The following is a 17,949-nucleotide window of genomic DNA, read 5'->3' on the forward strand; positions in this document are numbered from 1 at the left end:
AAGACATTCCTTTTAATTGCATGTTTATCTGATATTTCTTAACTGAATCACGTCCATATCAGTTGAATTAATGGCAAGACTGCCGCTGCATTAAGTATTTCGTATTTAAGTTCTCAACTATCTTAACTGGGGAACTCCTCTATTTATTTTCATCAATGCTACGTGTAGAAATTCAAGCGATGCGGCACAGCGGCGGACACAACGGAACCTGGAGGCAGGTTGACTTAACTAAAGAATTTGAATGTTTGCAATCAATTAATGTTCAATAAAATGTTTCCGCTTGTTATTATGTATATACTTTATAAGTTTTTCAAAGCATTGTAAAAAAAAAAAAAAACAAACAAAAGAAAAAACACGCTAACGCTTTTTGTAGTATTCTTGAATTTTTTATTTGAAAGCATTTGATTTTGATGCCTGTTATTCTTATTTATTTATTTGGTAAGTTTTTCTTTTAACGAATTCCTTAATCGCACAATCATTTGTCCTTCTGAAAAGAGCTACTAACTAATATTTAGTTTACATATTTTCATTTTAATTTTAACAGCATGTGCATGTGAAGTCTTTATTTAACGCAAATAATTATATCTCTTATTTTTTTTATTCAATCTTTGCAGAAATCAAAGCGCGAAAAAAGCATACAAGTAAGTGCTCTTTTTATTTACTTAAGTAAATTCATTTAAATTTGATATTTGTTATTTTGTTGCAGTCGAAAAAGATTTGGGATTCCTACGGATTGGTTCACTGAATGTCCGAGTAAAGAAAACAACCGAAGCGTTCAGCAATTTCTTGGGAGTGGGCAATGGCAGTGTCCCGATGCCGTATGGAACTGGCGGGGCCATCGAAGTAGGTCGCCATCACCAGCGAACTCACCGTCACCCTCATCAGCGTCATCATCATCATGCCAATGGTATGACACGGGATCGGCCTCCGAATCAGAGAGCATCGGTGACAATACCATACGGCTCGAGTAATATAGTGGGCTCCAGATCAAGTGTTCCAACCAATAGGAATATATATGACGCTGTTCACAAGTCTTGGGGCTCAGCGGACAATATAACACAACGTTCAGAGAATTTGATGCCACCACCAAAATCGGTTGATTACGTCTCAAAGCGCTACAGAACTTCGAAACGATCCTCTTATGCCTCCAATGCCACAGACTCACCGCGGGATTCCATCTGCTCATCCAATTCCAGCTCAAATCTAAACACCGGCTACAGCAGCATGCCCACAACCCCAAATCAAATACGTGCTCCAAAGAGTATTGGTTCAACACTCAACGTTGATTCGGACTCCGATTCCGCGTGTGGCTTCGACTCAAACTGGTCTGTCAATGACGGAAATTCGATCAACAATAATGTGTTAAGATCCTAATCATTGCATATTCTTTTATAAAGTATACCAATTATTCTTTGTGAGGCACTATTAGATATAAGAACATTTGTATTCCAAGCGAGACTCAGATTTAAATTGATTTGTTTTTGCGGAGACTATATAAACAGAAATTCAGTTGGCACATATGCGAAATAAAACCCATTCTTATCGAGAGGCCTTAAAAAAATATAAATATATTCATATGGCCATTGCATATTGAAACAAATATATTGATTAATTTTTTACAGAATATACATCATAAATAAAAATGTTTTAAATTGGAATTTTGTAAATGCAAAAGCCATCAAATGTTGAGCAGCTCGCTTAGTATTCGCATAGTATCGTGTGGTGTATTGACCTTATGTCCTTGAAGGCGAGGATCGGTATAGATCTCGTAATCATTGCCACCTGGTTCTGTTTTGTCGCCAAAGAAATGGATCTCTTTGAATTTATGGTGGGCTTCGATATGACGCAGACAGAAGGTTTTGTCCCAGCCGTGCGGGAACACATCGAAGCTTATCTGACCACCAATACTATAGGTAAGATCGATGTCTGCGAACTCCTCTTTAAGCTTTGCAATCATTTTCTTTCTAATCTGGTGTTCGTCATCGTAGGCCGCAAACATGTTGCGCTCCTCCCGGGTGCATTGACGACCGATCGGGCAGACGTTCATCATTCCATTGCGGAACTCAATAAACGTTCCTCGCTTGATGGGTAATTCCAGTTCAGATAAATAACGAAGCACATAGTTGATAAATCTCTGTAAAGTTGACTCTCCCAAATGCTGTATAATATTTTGTTTGCCCACTTCCTTGCCACGCTCTATTTGCACTAGGCCATTTTCAGGGAATATAAAGTCGAATTCATTGAGTATCTTCTTGCCATTTAGCTGCTCGAACATTTTCTCCAGATCAGATCCACCGACGATTCCAATCGTTGCCCGTGGTTTCACCTTTGTGTAAAAGAACTCCTCGAACTCCGGCTGCACCACCGAACGGGGCATGGTCAAAGTTCCATCCACATCGAAGAGAAGCAATATATCCTCGCGTTTTTTAGTGGCTGTTGACATTCTAAAAACCTGTGACTGTTATCAAACACAGCAGAAAAGTCACTTGTGTCGCACAAAATTGTCCACGTATGTGCGTGCAAAAGTTCGCTGGAATCAGCTGTTTGCTGGAACTGATAACAATTGATAGCCGGCGGTAAAGTCAACGCTTCTTGTGTTCCCTATTTGAGCGCAATCAAAACTACAATTTATAAATACTAATTTCAAACAATATTTTATATTAAATTACAAAAATCAAGGGACGCACCTTTCATTGTGGCCAAATAACAAATAAGTGTGTAAAATTTGCTACGTGTTGAGTAACAGCTGTTCGTGTTTATTGCATGCACAGCATGTATGGATTAATTAACATATGCATGACGGTGTGAGTAATTTAATACAAGTCGGTTTTAACAATATTAAGTTATGTTGAACGTTTGGCTCTTTCTTGCAACGATTTATATTTTTGAGTATTTATCATGGGGTCCACGATAACCGGATATAAAGTTATTCCAATTGCGCCAACTATGCATGATACAAAGCCAACAAATCTCCACCCGCGTAAGACTGCCATTATTCTGCAAGACAGAATTTGTTTAATTCTTAAATGTTTTTACAATTTCTGATTATAAAACAAAAACACCTGCTCTTAATATAAATTGCCTAAAAAATACCAAACGCCGCCAAAAATATCGTAGCCAGCCAACAAAATATCGGGCACACTTTCGATAACACAGCACGAACACTATCGATTACAGTGCATTGCGGGCGTGTCGTAGTTAGGTTCATTTCGCTTGTGTTTATTTTTATTTAATATATATTTAAACTGAATGTGGACTGCTATTTATGTGTAAAAATGAATAGAATTTATTTGTTTTTATGTTTAATAAGCGCATTGTGTTTAATTGTAATTCATGGTAAGTGCAATACACCTGCTCATCTCGCTGACTAAACATAGGGCGTTGCTGCTCTAGCCATGTAATGCATAGTTGTGTATGTGTGTGTGTATGCATGTAAAAGCAAAGGAATTGGCTATTATTTCATTTAAATTTCAACATTAAATGTTATACACGACAAAGCCTAGAAATATAGCTGCAAAATATTATGTGGCCGTTTATCTTAATATATTAATCAAGTGCTATAAGCAATTCAAAAGTGTCCCATACATTTGTGTATGTATATGTATTTGACTACTTTAATTAATTTGGAGATATGCTTATTAGAAGTCCATTGCTTGCTCTACTTTTGTTAATAACTTTTAATTTTAGCACAACATCACTACGATGAACATAAAACCAGCAACATGATTTGGTGCACAAAAAGTGAGGAGGAGCAGTACAAATGTCTAAACTTGACTGCGGCCATCGAACGGGACCGAGCGCTCTTTGACGATGCCTTCATGAATCTCACCTGCTTTATGGCATACAGCGCAGATGAATGCATCCATCATCTGGACCGCGAGAAGGCGCATATCACAACGCTGGACGCCGGAGATGTTTTTACCGCTGGTCGTTACAACTCCCTGATCCCAATAATGCAGGAGAAATTGGAGGGCGGATTCTTGAACTATCATTCAGTGGCTGTTATCAAGAAGAATACACTCCCCGATGTTACCGAGTTGCGACACCTGCGTCAAAAGAGAGTTTGCTTTCCCTGGGTGGGAAGTCTGGCAGGTTGGATTGTACCCATATACACGGTAATGAAGCATATTATCTGTTCGGAAACAAACATATTAATATGCTTGAATTCGTTTTGCTTTTTAGCTGCAACACTTTGGCGATATGGAGGTTGTGGATTGCAATAACCAGGTGAAAACGGCTGCCAACTATTTTAACAGCTCCTGCGCTGTGCACTCGCTGATTGACAAGTACAATCCCATCGGAGACAATTCTGACAAGTTGGTCTATTTAAATATTTAAAAACAGTTCATCTTATAGCACTTACGCATATCTTTTTTAGACTTTGTGCATTATGTACGGGCAAAATACCTGGACGCTGCTCGGCGTCTGATCCATATTTTGGATACGATGGTGCATTTAGGTGCCTCCTCGAGGCGGGAGATGTTGCTTTCTTGCGGCACTCGACTGTTTCAGAAATGCTGCAAACTATAGAGTTTAGTGAGTAGCTTTGTTGTTATTAGAAAATAGTTTCGAAACTTAAATTATGTTTGTACTCTAGAAAAATTGTCGCCGGATACCTTTGAATTGCTTTGCCGGGATGGTAGCCGTGTGCCCATCTCTGACTATCGCCAATGTAGCTGGGGACAAGTTCCTTCGGATGCAATTGTTACTTCCTCAGCTCGTAGTTTTCGGGATCGTTTCCGATACCAACAGTTTTTGAAACGCATTGCTGAGTTGTATTCAGACGCACTCCGTGAGGAATCAAAAGGCAATCAGCCACAGACTGGCGTTGGCTTTAACACATACGATCGCAACAACTTCAATGACCAAGGTCGTAGCAACCCATACGACAATTTCAACAGTCAATACGACAATATCAACACCTACAATAGAAATCAGAACCAAAATCAAAATCCCTTTGACCGATTTGATGGCACAAATTATCGCAATGACCGACTGGACAGCAGTTTTACCACTGAACGCAATTCATTTGATGGCAACACATCTGTACCTTATGAAAAATTCCGTATTTTTGAATCGAGCAGATATGGAAAATCTAATCTGCTTTTCCAGGATGCAGCCAGAGATCTCATTTCCATATCGGAAGACGATCAGTCCTTTACTAAATATTTGCAGAAATCTATTGAATATATATACGGCATCCGGGAATGTCCCGTTCCAGCAATGACGATGTGTGTGACCTCTGAGCCGGAGCTGGAAAAATGCATCAAAATGAGAGTTAGTTCTTTTTCCTTTCTTTAATTTCCTCAGTAATTTCACTTATATTCCTTTTGCAGACGGCGCTCAAAGCACAAATTTTAAAACCAGAACTTATTTGCAAAAAAATGCACTCGCATATAAACTGTATGCAACTTATACAGTCAGGCAAAGCTGATGTGTCTGTCTTTGATGCCGGCGATGTATATACGGGTGGATTGAATTATGATTTGATTCCATTCATGTCTGAGGTCTACAATTTGGGTGAGCCGGAATACTATGTTGTAGCTGTAGCCAAAGAAGAAGATCCCGACACCGAGCTAACGTATCTGAAGGGGAAGAACACATGTCATACTGGCATTAATATGGCCGCAGGCTGGACATATCCAATGGCATTCCTAATATCGAATGGTTGGATACGACCTTATGGATGTGACTCGATACGTGCCGCAGCAGAATACTTTACCAAATCATGCGTCCCCGGCGCAATCAGTAGCGAATATAATACTGGCGTACCGTACGACAGCATGTGTGACCTTTGCCATGGAACCAGCTACAGATACTGCCGCCGCGATGCTTCGGAGGACTACTATGGTCATACGGGTGCGTTCCGCTGCCTTGTTGAGGGCGGTGGCCATGTGGCTTTTATGAAGCACACCACTGTAATGGAGAGCACGGGTGGCAAACGCAAGGAGTGGTGGGCACGGAATGCTTTAAACGATGATTTTGAACTGTTGTGCACGGACGGCACACGCGCCGAGCTGCAAGATTATAAACGCTGCAATTTGGGCAAAGTTAGAGCTAATGCTGTAGTCACGCGTGGCGGGGTCAACTACAATGAGACACAATTGCACGCATATATCAACCTGCTAACCTATGCCCAACAGCTGTACGGCCGGAAGGATGTGGATGCCTTCAGTTTTAGCATGTTCTCATCGCCATTTGGGCACTATGATTTAATCTTCCAAGACGCCACGCGCCAATTGCAAGTTATTCCGGAGAATGAACGACGCTACGATACATACTTGGGCAGCAATTATATGCGTGCACGTCGCATTACGGATTGTTATGCCGGCGCCACTCATATTACGTTTTCCATATTCGCGCTCCTAGCAAACGCATTTGCTCTGAGAATATTACTCTGATTACAAGAGCCTTAATTCTCAATTTCTCTTCACATTCCAAATAGGGTAAAACATTACTCAGAATGACTAGTAACATTTCGAACGCCCAATTCGAATCTCACACAAATGACAAACATACATATCTATGCGTATATATATAGTTCGCAGCATAAGTTGTTTCAACTACATTTTTTTTTAAATTCTATTCTGTTCGCAGTTTTTGAGCTGACTCAAGTGCCTTAATGTTTTCTTAATCACTTTGATATTTCGAACGAATTATCCATTGTTTATTACAGTTTAATCGTCTTTAAAGTGTCTGATGCGAATTATACTATACACGAAATGTACAATAATTTAATTTTAAGTCATAAAGATCAACATTACGAATAAGAGTATTCTCCGTCCAATACCGTCCACAAAATTTATATTATACTGAATTTTACAAGCCATCCAGATTTTTATACACAAACGTCTGAAAAAAGTATATATTTATTGTATTGTTTTTATATACTATCAGAATAATACACAGACATAGAAATATAAAATAAACACTTTTAAAACAAAACTTACTTTTAAATATAGATATAACTAAAACATCTCCATTTAAGCACAAGGCTTAAAAGCATATCAGCTATGCATATAAAATTATTGCATATTGCATGTGGATGATCAGTAGAAATATTGCGGGTCATTTTTAAAATGAAATTCACCAATTGGTCAATTTAAACGTCTCTAATGTGGTGAAATAGCGTGTGCCATCGACTCGTTGGTATTGGCATTTTCTTCTTCTTCGCTTTCATTCAGCTGGCACTGACACGCGTTGGTTTTATTTGGGCTACATTTAGTACAACAACAACCCGAAAACGGAAAGTAGTTTTGCGACTGGTTAGACTTTCAACAAGGATCTTGAGTGACACATTAATCGAGTCAGCAATTCAAATACAACATGTCTATTAATTTGCGCACCGTTTACGCATTTGCGAGAGAAATGTACCCAAAAATTTCAAAGGAACCCATACAGTACGGAACAGCTGGGTTTCGCGGCAAGTGAGTTTACAAGTGGTAACATACATAAGCTTAGCTACATACATAAATTACTTCATATATACAAGTATTTATGTATGTATGCCCACCCACACCCATCTAAATCAACAGAGACACACACACATGCGTATGTACATATGTATGTGTATGTTTTAGGGAGTGGTGAAGATGAGTAAGGCGAGTGCACTATTCTGGCATTCCAATTTATTTATAGAATTTCTTTCTTTATCAATGGACATGCACCTTTAAAGGTACCCAATCACTACATATACATGAGAAATTGATTTTTGTATAATTAAACTCGAAAGTAGAATAGCAAAATGAATTTTATATTAGTCAGCCCATGAATTTAACCTGCAATCACAAAAGATCGTCCCTGGTGGCGGCTTTTTTAAACATACATACATACGTACATACATACATACATATGCATTAATGTACATACATCTAGGCATACGTGCATGCTAGAGTCTTTGTCGAATGCACGAATTTGAAATGATAATCAAGACATCCGATCGTTGGCGATGAAATCGGAATTCAGAGAATCGCGTGTCCATTCATAATGCAAATAAAACAATGTCTGCATTTATCTTTATTTACTCATATGGTCCACTTTCTCTTGCGTTATATTACTATAATAATCGGATCTTCTTAAGATCAATTTGAATGTAAGCAATTTAAGAACTGTTGTTTTTCTTGAACAGAGCCGAGTTCTTGGACAGCGTAATGTTCCGTATGGGCGTACTCGCAACGCTGCGTTCCCGCTATCGGGAGGGCGCTGTCATCGGTGTCATGATCACAGCCTCGCATAATCCGGAGCCCGACAATGGCGTTAAACTAATCGATCCAAAGGGTGAAATGTTGGAGGCCAGCTGGGAGAAAATAGCCACAGATTTGGTGAACGTAAGCGATCAGGATCTGGAGCAGCATGTCGCAAAGATAATTAAGGACAATGAAATCGATGTAACCTCAAGCTCCTATGTCTACGTTGGCATGGACAATCGCTATCATAGCCCCCGCCTGCTGAAAGCTGTTGCGGATGGTGTTATTGCGCTGAAAGGAAATGTACGAGAATTTGGAATAGTCACAACGCCCATGATGCACTTCTTCGTGGTGGCAGCCAACACAAAGGAGGCCTATGGCAAGCCCACAGAGGAGAGCTATTACGAGAAACTCATTACCGCCTTTGAGAAACTTCGCAATGGTCAGCTGGAAAACGGCAACTATCGAAACCGTCTGATCTTCGATGGCGCAAACGGTGTCGGTGCCAGAAAAATGCTGCAGTTCATCAAACGCATGAATAGCTCGCTGGATGTGACAGTCATAAACCAGGGCATAGGAAACGGCAAAATTAACGAGCAGTGTGGTGCTGATCACGTCAAGGTGCAACAACGACCCCCCGTATCCATGCCCATAGTGGAACCCTATACACGCTGTGTGAGTGTCGATGGCGATGCCGATCGAGTGGTCTACTTTTTCAGCGATGAAACGGGAACGTTCAAGCTCCTGGACGGGGACCGGATCGCCACTCTTGTGGCTGGCTACTTAATGGACTTGATTAAAAGCTGCGAGCTGGATCTGCGATTGGGCCTGGTACAGACTGCCTATGCCAATGGGGCGTCCACAGATTACATTGTCAACGAATTGAAGGTGCCCGTGTCTTGTGTGCCAACGGGCGTAAAGCATTTGCACCACAAAGCCTTGGAGTATGATATTGGCATCTATTTCGAGGCCAATGGCCACGGCACCATTGTGTTCAGTGATAATGCTAAACAAACGATCGGCGAAGCAGCCAAGACCAAGCCCAGTGCAGAGACTTTACTGCTCGTAATAGATCTCATAAATGAAACTGTCGGTGACGCAATCTCCGATATGCTTTTGGTGGAGACGATCCTAAACCACAAAGGCTGGGACGTTAAGGACTGGATCTCTAGCTACACCGACCTGCCAAATCAACAGCTCAAGATACAGGTTCAGGATAGAAACGTCATCGAAACCGCGGATGCGGAACGTGTGTGTGTCAAGCCGGAGGGTCTACAGGAGGAAATAAACAAAGTCGTCTCAAATTATAAGCGTGGACGTGCATTTGTGCGTCCTTCCGGCACAGAGGATGTAGTACGTGTGTACGCCGAGGCTTCAACGAAAGAGGTGAGTGTATTTTCCACTCAAACCAATGGAATCATATTGATTTGATTATCTCTCGATTATAGAATACTCAGCAGTTGGCGTACGAGGTGGGACGATTAGTTCAAAAGCTTGCCGGCGGAATCGGACCGGAATTGGTTAACCCAAGCAATGCTCACTTGTAGTCAGTGTCAATAGGAAAGGCTCGTGAAGCTAGACATATGTGCTTGCGCATAATCTCGCACAGACTCGCATTTAACCAGCGTGCTTAATTGATAGACTTTACTCAAGCAATAAACTTAAACACAGCCTTAATATATACACTATCAATCACTTACAAATGCATTTATAATATAGTAATATACGCATAAGTGATTCATTTGTTGTGTTATAGTTTTTTATTAGATTGTTTTTTAATATAATTTACAATGATTACACTTTTAAAAACTGTTCAAATTGTCAGCCTTATTGTGCGAGACTTAATCTATGTAATTGTTAAAAGCTGTCGGGCTTACTAAACTATTAGATTCCGTTTTTTATAGACAATTCGAGAGATTTTCAATTCTTGCCAGATTCAACGTAACCGCAGACTGTTATCAATATTGAACCGTGGTTAACTCATCTTTATAAGACCGCGGCTTGTGTATTCTGTCTAAATTAAATTTGTTTATGTCTTAATCGTAAATGTTTTTTGTATTATTTTTTGTGTGAAATATACATACACACATGTATAACAAAATGTTGAAAATATGCGTATTACCAATTAATTAATGAGCTTATAAACTTTTTAACCAAAATGGAAATTAGGAAAATATACAAATATACACAAATAGACATATACAAAAGGATGCACTCAACATATTTATTTACTTAAGAACTGTTTTGTTGCGAACTGCATGACATGTTTAAATGCCCTTTGTGTATATTTATAAATAGGGTCGATTAACAATGAATGGTAACAAAAATGTAATATTTTTGAATACCTGTTACTAGAATAGCTCGTAGCATTTCTTTATTATTACGCAGTTTTTTTTTAAACAGCTGCGGCATTTAAAACAAATTGCTTTGTGCCTAGGCCATATAAAAGCGAACTTAACGAGTGCTCAAATTAGTTCAACAGGAGTTTGCGAATCCCACTGAAATGAAGTTCTTCTTGTTATTGGCGTGTCTGGCACTTTATGTGGTCCACATCCAGGCCCAGCGCTTCTGCGTTGGCCGTCCAGGTAAGCACTTGTCGTAAGTTGATATATCCTCAATATAACCTCTGACTTTCGTTCTTACAGTAACCCAGGTCTGCACTGGCCCCAGAGATATTGGCCACAATCGTAATAGCGCCTGTCGCAATTTCGCCATGAGAGAAATGTGGTACTACGATGGGCGTAGGCGTGCCTGTTTCAAGCAGAACTATCTTGGCTGCGGTGGCAACGGGAATCGCTACTGTTCAAATGCCGATTGCAGAGCCAAGTGCAGGCGTTAAAATAAACAGTTGAAAACTACACGAATACCTCAATAAAATGCTTGCCTACATCTACATATACATATACATATATATAAAAATGTTTGTACTTAATGATTGACTGATAACAGATCAGTGCGCCGCCAAAGGCATTAAGCTAGAAATTTCTTACTGTAGTTTGGCTATTGATGGCAACTATTTGTATGTATATATGTATGCGCATACGTGTGTTCGTATGTAGAGGCCAGAGATTTCACCGAGTTTTGGGCGTGGCAAACTTTGAGCTATGTCAAAATAAGTAATTTGATTTTATCACTTTTACATCAATTTTGACCAAGAATATTTTTGATATGTATGCTTGTACAAATATGTGAATGTATGTATGTATGCATGTCTGTAAGTATGTATTTACGTATGCAAGTGTGTGTGCTTACGTATCCATGAATGTTTTCTTTAACTTAACAGTCTTAGTCTAAACTACTACTGCGCTACGCCTTTAAATTTAACGAATTTTTAGGTGCTCTCCTCCTCGATTCTCAAAAATTTAAGTAGGCCTTGCTGAAATTCAACAAGACAGGGACTTTGGCTCCAACGGCCGGTGGAGGAGCAGCTGGAGGAGGTGGAGCTGGTAAGTAGGTATGTGTATGTAGATGTATGTATGTATGTAGATGTATGTATGTATGTAGATGTATGTAGATGTATGTATGTATGTAGATGTATGTATGTATGTAGATGTATGTAGATGTATGTATGTATGTAGATGTATGTATGTATGTAGATGTATGTATGTATGCAGATGTATATATGTATGTATGTATGTAAGTGCATGTAGGTGATGTATGCATATATGTAGATGTTGTATGGTTGTATGTATGTAAATGTGTGTATGTATATACGCACATATGTATGTAAGTGTGTATATACGCATATATTTGTATGTGAGTTTTCTCACTAAGTTTCGCTCAAATTTATTTAAAATGCTATTTCGTTTGGATGTAAGCATACATACTTATGTAGGTTGTTATATGTGTGCTTATATAGGAGCGCAGCGGTAGTTCAAATTGGTCTATGCTCGATCTTTGTATTATTTTTAACTTTTAACTTTTTGAAAAAAGCTAATTCAGAAATGAGTGTGACCTACCAATATAAAATATACTAGCAAAGAATTATTTGAGAGTTGCAATGTGTGCTCCTATCGATTACTAAAGATTATTTATCGATAATAAAGCAACATCCCCTCAGCAAAGCCGTCATACTGCCCTGCTGTCACTAAAGTATAAATTTTCTGATGCAATTTGCTCCATAAAATAGCGTAAATTTTAAATTGTTCTCTCATTCTTTGGGCGAAAATAATTCAATATGGAAGGCGAAGACGTAAGTTTCTCAAAAAATAGTGAATTGCGAGTGTTGGTCATAATGATATGTATATGAGGAGATCGTACATTGTGTTTCGTGTGTGTGAGGTTATGTGGCGCATATGGAGCTCAATTTACATTTGCATACATTTCACCAACTCTCCCAAACATTTCCTGTGTATAAATTGTCTAACTCGTCCATTTGAACACTTGGGAAATGTATTTTAGGGTTTCGACCCCACTTTGTTAAAAAAGAAGAAGAAGAAGAAGACCACTTTTGACCTGGATGCCGCATTGGGACTGGACGATGCAGCAAAAAAAGAAGATCCTAAAGATGAAGCAACCGTTGATGCAACAGCAGCTGAACTGGACGATAATCTTGACTTAGAAAGCTTCGGTAAAAAGAAGAAGAAAAAGAAGAAGCCTTTTAATTTAGATGAACTGGAGGGGGCGTTGCCTGATGGAGCTGACGACGTCACGGCCGCTGCAACAGAAGACCCTGAGGAGGAAGAGATCAATTTGGACATGGACTTTACAATGGCCAAAAAGAAGAAGAAAAGCAAAAAGAAAGACTTGGATGAGTTGTTCGCCGACAAAGTGGATGATGATAAAAGCGAAGACAAAGAGAACTGTAAGTTTGTCATATCCTAAATGAAAAGTGTGCATTTCTAAAAATTTGCTTTGCTTACTTTGCAGTTGAGGATAACAGCAGCACCTGGGCTGGTTCTGATCGCGATTATACCTACGACGAGTTACTGAAACGCGTCTTCGAAATTATTCTGGACAAGAACCCGGACATGGCTGCAGGCCGTAAACCGAAGTTCGTTATGAGACCACCTCAGGTTCTGCGTGTGGGCACGAAGAAAACGTCGTTTGCCAATTTCATGGACATTGCGAAAACTCTGCATCGCTTACCAAAACATCTGCTAGACTTTTTGCTGGCCGAGTTGGGCACAAGCGGATCTATGGACGGCAATCAGCAATTAATTATCAAGGGTCGCTTCCAGCCAAAACAGATTGAAAACGTGCTGCGTCGCTATATTAAGGAGTATGTCACCTGCCACACGTGCCGCTCGCCGGAGACAATATTGCAAAAGGACACGCGTTTATTCTTTCTTCAGTGCGAATCCTGCGGTTCTCGTTGCTCAGTTGCTAGCATTAAGTCTGGTTTCCAAGCTGTCACAGGCAAGCGTGCCGCCATTCGAGCAAAAACCACATAAATTATGTGTATATTTTCAATTTGATTTTTTATTGAGTAAAATTTCAACATATAAATATACAAAATTGCAATTATGAATATTAAGTAGCCCCATGGGACTGGTAGTAATCTATCAAATTGTCATTGAATGCGATCTCCAGCTTCCGGGACTTCTCGTTGTCCACAGTAAATGAGATAACATCGAAGACATTTTTGTCCCTGAACCTGTTTGGGCGTCCATATAGCAATACATTATTTCCGGGTAATATTACAGATCCATCAATGTATTCCAACGCTTTGCCCAAAAGTCGCACCATGCTTGCCGATACCCTTTCGTATTGAAGTCCCGCGGTTCCTACCAGGGAATTAGCTTCGTTGTAAAGACGTTTAATAAGTTCGGACTCCTTTGGCTTAACATAAATACTAAACTCCATTGTCCCAGTTCCATCGTCGATTATGTACTTGTAAAACGATTTGTTATGGACACCCCGACCTGCGACAAACCCGTACACCAGGCAGGTACGATACTTCAGTGTGGTCGGATTGAAAACCGTGAACACTCCCTTATCGTCTGGATCTGGGGACGAGCCTAATATATCATTTACAAGTAATGGTATATGCTCATGAATCTGCTGGCCATCCTTTGTTTCCTTTCGTGCAGCCGCATAAGTGTTTACTTGCTCTCTTGGTTTTCGTATGATAAAATTATCAAGCTGATCCTCAATATCTTCGGATGTTGGGCTTGTCATATCGAAAACAAGAACATTTTTTTTAAATAGTCTATTATTACATATATATATTTTTAAATTTATGCTTCAGAAATGCCCAGCTATCGACTTTATGTTCCCTAGATAATCGATATATTGCATATGCCATTCACACTAGTTCCGGTTCATCTCTAATACCTAGATTGATGCCAAACTGTTATATATGCTAGCAAGTGTGTGTGTGTGTAATTAAATGAAACACGGGATTCTATTTAATTTGATTATTTTTATTATATTTAACCAATTCGAAACCCACTTCAATAGATGTATATACATATTAGCCTTGATTCAGTGATATGCGCCATCCCTTGAAACGCAGTATTATTTCACCATCCCTCGTCAGCATTTTCGCATATTGTGAAATTGTAGTAAATATTAATTTTTTGGAAACCCAGAAAACTAAAAGCCATGTCTGGTGGTCCGGCAATAACGCTGAAAAGCCAACCAATAGATGGAAGCAATAGCAATAGTGGAAATGCCGCTGGCCAACAACAGCAATCGGGGAATAACGCCGCGGCAGCGTCTTCCTCCTCGTCACAGGGCTCGGGTGGAACTGTGCCACCAGCCCAGGAGGGCACACGCCAAAACAGCTTGCAGCGTATACAGCAGCGAAAGCAGAAGGTATTCAATCTGCCAGAGGCACAAAAACTGGCTAAATTATCAATGTATTCTGCGTGCCAAGCCGAGGGCTGCCGTTGCACTGGATGGAAGACGCCACAGGAGAACAGGCATCGAGATGTCGAGTCGTCCTACTGTCCGGAGCTGAGTGAAGAGTGTCGCAACGCTAGTTGCCGTCATCCGCTGCGGTCTCACATCTCTCATCTAACTGAGATCTCAAGGACAAGCATGGACGACCTCTTGGGCGCAATCATCGATATGGAAAACCTATTTATGTCCATGCAGCGCGTAGAGGACGAGGACACTAAAAAAGTGTATTTGTATTTGTTTAGGCTGCTCCGTCAATGCGTCCTAACACGCCAGCAGGCTGTTATTCGAGGTCCCTTGGGAGATCCTCCATTCGAGTCGCCGTGCATTTCGAAGGCCGTATTGTCCTTGGTTTTCTATAAGTACAACCACTTGAACCCGACTGAGCTGCAGACCATGACGGAGGTGGCCAAGACATTCCTAAACTTCCTCAACCATTACAACTTTGAGTCGCCTTCGGTACGCCGTAGCGATGCCACTTTGACTCACGAGGACGCCTCAACCTATAAGATCAATTATACGCGCTGGCTTGTGTTTTGCCATGTGCCCGCCTTTTGTAACTCCTTGCGGCAGTTCGAAACATCTTTGGTATTTGGACGAACTCTTCTGCGAACTGTGTTTCAATATATGTCGCAGCAGCTGAAAAAGAAGTGTATTTCTGAGCGTGATCGCTTTCCCGAAGACAAGAGGTCGATCATCACGCAAATGCCAAAGTTCTTGGAAGCATTGAGAGCCGAATTGCTGAAAGATGATTCGCCCATATGGGATTCCAGTTATAGGCCACCAAATTCATTTGTCATGCAACAAAGAAAGCGTCATCAGGAAGTGGCACCCCCAGCGACCATTTCAAGTGCTGGTGCCGCATCTGCTCCGAGCAGTAGTAAACGCTCAAGCGTTGGAGAACCAGCCCATAAGAGGGCCAAAAAAGAGCCTGTCGAACGGGTTCCCAGGTAAGGCTCCAAATAAAATAGGAAAAACATTTCTTATGAAAACCTTTATTTTCGTTTTGATCGTATCTCTATATTATTTATATTCTATTTCTAATTTTGTGCAGCGAGAATTTAGATGACCTTCCAACCGATGTAGTTTTGCGAGCCATGAAATCCGTTTCGGAGTCGAAAACCACAAATAAAGCTGAAATTTTGTTTCCCGTCAATGTGTCGCGCGATGAAAATGTGAAGGCCGAAGAGCAGAAGCGCGCCATAGAGTTCCATGTTGTGGGCAATTCGCTAACAAAGCCCGTGGATAAGCAGACAATCCTTTGGCTTCTGGGACTGCAGCTTGTGTTTGCGCATCAGTTGCCCGAAATGCCACGTGAATACATAAGCCAGCTGGTTTTTGACACCAAGCACAAGACCTTGGCGCTAATCAAGGAGAACCAACCAATTGGAGGAATATGCTTCCGCCCATTTCCCACCCAGGGCTTCACAGAGATTGTATTCTGCGCGGTCACAATGGCGGAACAAGTGAAGGGATACGGCACACATCTGATGAATCACTTAAAGGATTACAGCATACAGCGTGGCATTAAGCATCTACTTACGTTTGCCGATTGTGATGCCATAGGGTATTTTAAGAAACAAGGGTTTTCCAAGGACATCAAACTGGCACGTCCCGTCTATGCGGGATATATCAAGGAATATGACAGCGCCACGCTTATGCACTGTGAGCTGCATCCAAGTATTGTGAATACTCAATTTATTGCTGGTCAGTTGGCTTGACAGCATTTTTATGGGATTGCCAATTAACAGATTAATTTTGTTCTGGTTTGTAGTTATTCGGAATCAAAGTGAGATCCTGAAGGAGCTCATTGCTCAGCGACACAATGAGGTCCAAAAAGTTAGGCCTGGCTTAACATGCTTCAAAGAGGGATTGCCATCTATACCAGTTGAATCTATACCGGGTCTAAGAGAAATCGGCTGGAAACCGCAAATGCGTCCAGTGCGTGCCTCCCGTCCCTTGGAAGAATCTACTGATCCGGAAAAACTGGCCAATTCTTTTCAATCCGTATTACAATCTGTGCGCCAACACGCCACAGCATGGCCATTCCTACGACCTGTCACTGCAGCCGAAGTTCCCGACTACTACGATCACATCAAATACCCCATGGACTTGAAGACAATGGGCGAACGTCTGAAAAAAGGTTATTATCAAACACGTCGCTTGTTTATGGCAGATATGGCACGTATTTTCTCAAATTGTCGCTTCTACAATTCTCCCGACACTGAGTATTATCGCTGCGCCAATTCGCTCGAACGTTATTTCCAAACCAAAATGCGAGAACTGGGCTTATGGGACAAATGATGCGACGACCCTATTTATATTGCTTGAACTGAGTAAATTAGTTACATATTATATATACATGAATATAACCATCTAGGTATTTCTGTCTCCGGGAAACTGAACGATGTGCAGTGTTGTATTCATTTTATACAAGTGCTTACATTCAAGTTGTAAAACATCTTCCGACAGAAGTACCTAATGTGAAACTCTTAATAATTATTTATTCTTAGAATAGTTAATCTGAATTATTTACTGCTGTCAACATATAAATTATAGATCTTTTATGTTTATGTTCATATGTATAATTTCGAAAATTATGTTTTTAGACCGAAACGGTTTTTGTATCGCAAGCAATCGCAAGTTTGTTCCCACAAATGATGATGCACTCAATCAAAACGATTGCGACAAACTATAAACTGTAATATAGACTTTTGGGAATATGTTTCCATTATGTTGGCCTAAATTCACATAAAACTGTAAAACGGAAAGCTCAATGGATTTAATAAAATAAATATTGGAAAACTATTACAAGTAACCTTAAAAATTGTTTGCAAGCACAAGCAAAGGGAAATATTTTTCTAAAAATTAAACGGCAAACTATAAGTCAGTCGCATACCACTATCTTGATTATTGTGCT

The 17,949-nt window shown here is 40.3% G+C and overlaps 8 protein-coding genes across 8 annotated transcripts; 6 read left to right on the top strand and 2 right to left on the bottom strand.

Annotated features, from left to right (window-relative positions):
• The first annotated feature begins 395 nt into the window (after nt 1–395).
• LOC6622394 (uncharacterized) lies at nt 396–1,600 on the top strand. Its single transcript, XM_032435176.2, has 3 exons — nt 396–438; nt 615–641; nt 707–1,600. The coding sequence occupies exons 1-3, from the start codon at nt 411–413 to the stop codon at nt 1,372–1,374; spliced, it is 723 nt and encodes a 240-aa protein (XP_032291067.1). The 5' UTR covers nt 396–410; the 3' UTR covers nt 1,375–1,600.
• LOC6622465 (phosphomannomutase) lies at nt 1,568–2,443 on the bottom strand. Its single transcript, XM_002048127.4, has one exon. It carries the CDS (start codon nt 2,441–2,443, stop codon nt 1,679–1,681), a length of 765 nt encoding a protein of 254 aa, XP_002048163.1. The 3' UTR covers nt 1,568–1,678.
• A 727-nt stretch (nt 2,444–3,170) lies between these two features.
• Tsf2 (transferrin 2) lies at nt 3,171–6,932 on the top strand. The gene is made up of 6 exons (XM_002048128.4): nt 3,171–3,336; nt 3,688–4,115; nt 4,183–4,316; nt 4,379–4,536; nt 4,598–5,277; nt 5,337–6,932. Exons 1-6 carry the CDS (start codon nt 3,276–3,278, stop codon nt 6,399–6,401), a joined length of 2,526 nt encoding a protein of 841 aa, XP_002048164.2. The 5' UTR covers nt 3,171–3,275; the 3' UTR covers nt 6,402–6,932.
• Nucleotides 6,933–7,173: 241 nt separating this feature from the next.
• Nucleotides 7,174–10,296, top strand: nst (phosphoglucomutase 3-like protein nst). Its single transcript, XM_002048129.4, has 3 exons — nt 7,174–7,427; nt 8,129–9,572; nt 9,635–10,296. Exons 1-3 carry the CDS (start codon nt 7,327–7,329, stop codon nt 9,731–9,733), a joined length of 1,644 nt encoding a protein of 547 aa, XP_002048165.1. The 5' UTR covers nt 7,174–7,326; the 3' UTR covers nt 9,734–10,296.
• Nucleotides 10,297–10,610: 314 nt separating this feature from the next.
• On the top strand, nt 10,611–11,091 carry LOC6622565 (PI-stichotoxin-She2a). The gene is made up of 2 exons (XM_002048130.4): nt 10,611–10,771; nt 10,832–11,091. Exons 1-2 carry the CDS (start codon nt 10,690–10,692, stop codon nt 11,023–11,025), a joined length of 276 nt encoding a protein of 91 aa, XP_002048166.1. The 5' UTR covers nt 10,611–10,689; the 3' UTR covers nt 11,026–11,091.
• Nucleotides 11,092–12,232: 1,141 nt separating this feature from the next.
• On the top strand, nt 12,233–13,643 carry eIF2beta (eukaryotic translation initiation factor 2 subunit beta). Its single transcript, XM_002048131.4, has 3 exons — nt 12,233–12,378; nt 12,588–12,990; nt 13,056–13,643. The coding sequence occupies exons 1-3, from the start codon at nt 12,364–12,366 to the stop codon at nt 13,577–13,579; spliced, it is 942 nt and encodes a 313-aa protein (XP_002048167.1). The 5' UTR covers nt 12,233–12,363; the 3' UTR covers nt 13,580–13,643.
• On the bottom strand, nt 13,307–14,407 carry ver (verrocchio). Its single transcript, XM_002048132.4, has one exon. The coding sequence runs from the start codon at nt 14,304–14,306 to the stop codon at nt 13,659–13,661; it is 648 nt and encodes a 215-aa protein (XP_002048168.1). The 5' UTR covers nt 14,307–14,407; the 3' UTR covers nt 13,307–13,658.
• Nucleotides 14,408–14,505: 98 nt separating this feature from the next.
• Gcn5 (Gcn5 acetyltransferase) lies at nt 14,506–17,837 on the top strand. Its single transcript, XM_002048133.4, has 3 exons — nt 14,506–15,979; nt 16,084–16,736; nt 16,804–17,837. Exons 1-3 carry the CDS (start codon nt 14,733–14,735, stop codon nt 17,331–17,333), a joined length of 2,430 nt encoding a protein of 809 aa, XP_002048169.1. The 5' UTR covers nt 14,506–14,732; the 3' UTR covers nt 17,334–17,837.
• The last annotated feature ends 112 nt before the right edge of the window (nt 17,838–17,949 follow it).

The sequence above is a fragment of the Drosophila virilis genome, chromosome 3, assembly GCF_030788295.1.
Source record: "Drosophila virilis strain 15010-1051.87 chromosome 3, Dvir_AGI_RSII-ME, whole genome shotgun sequence".
Taxonomy (NCBI): Eukaryota; Metazoa; Arthropoda; class Insecta; order Diptera; family Drosophilidae; genus Drosophila; species Drosophila virilis.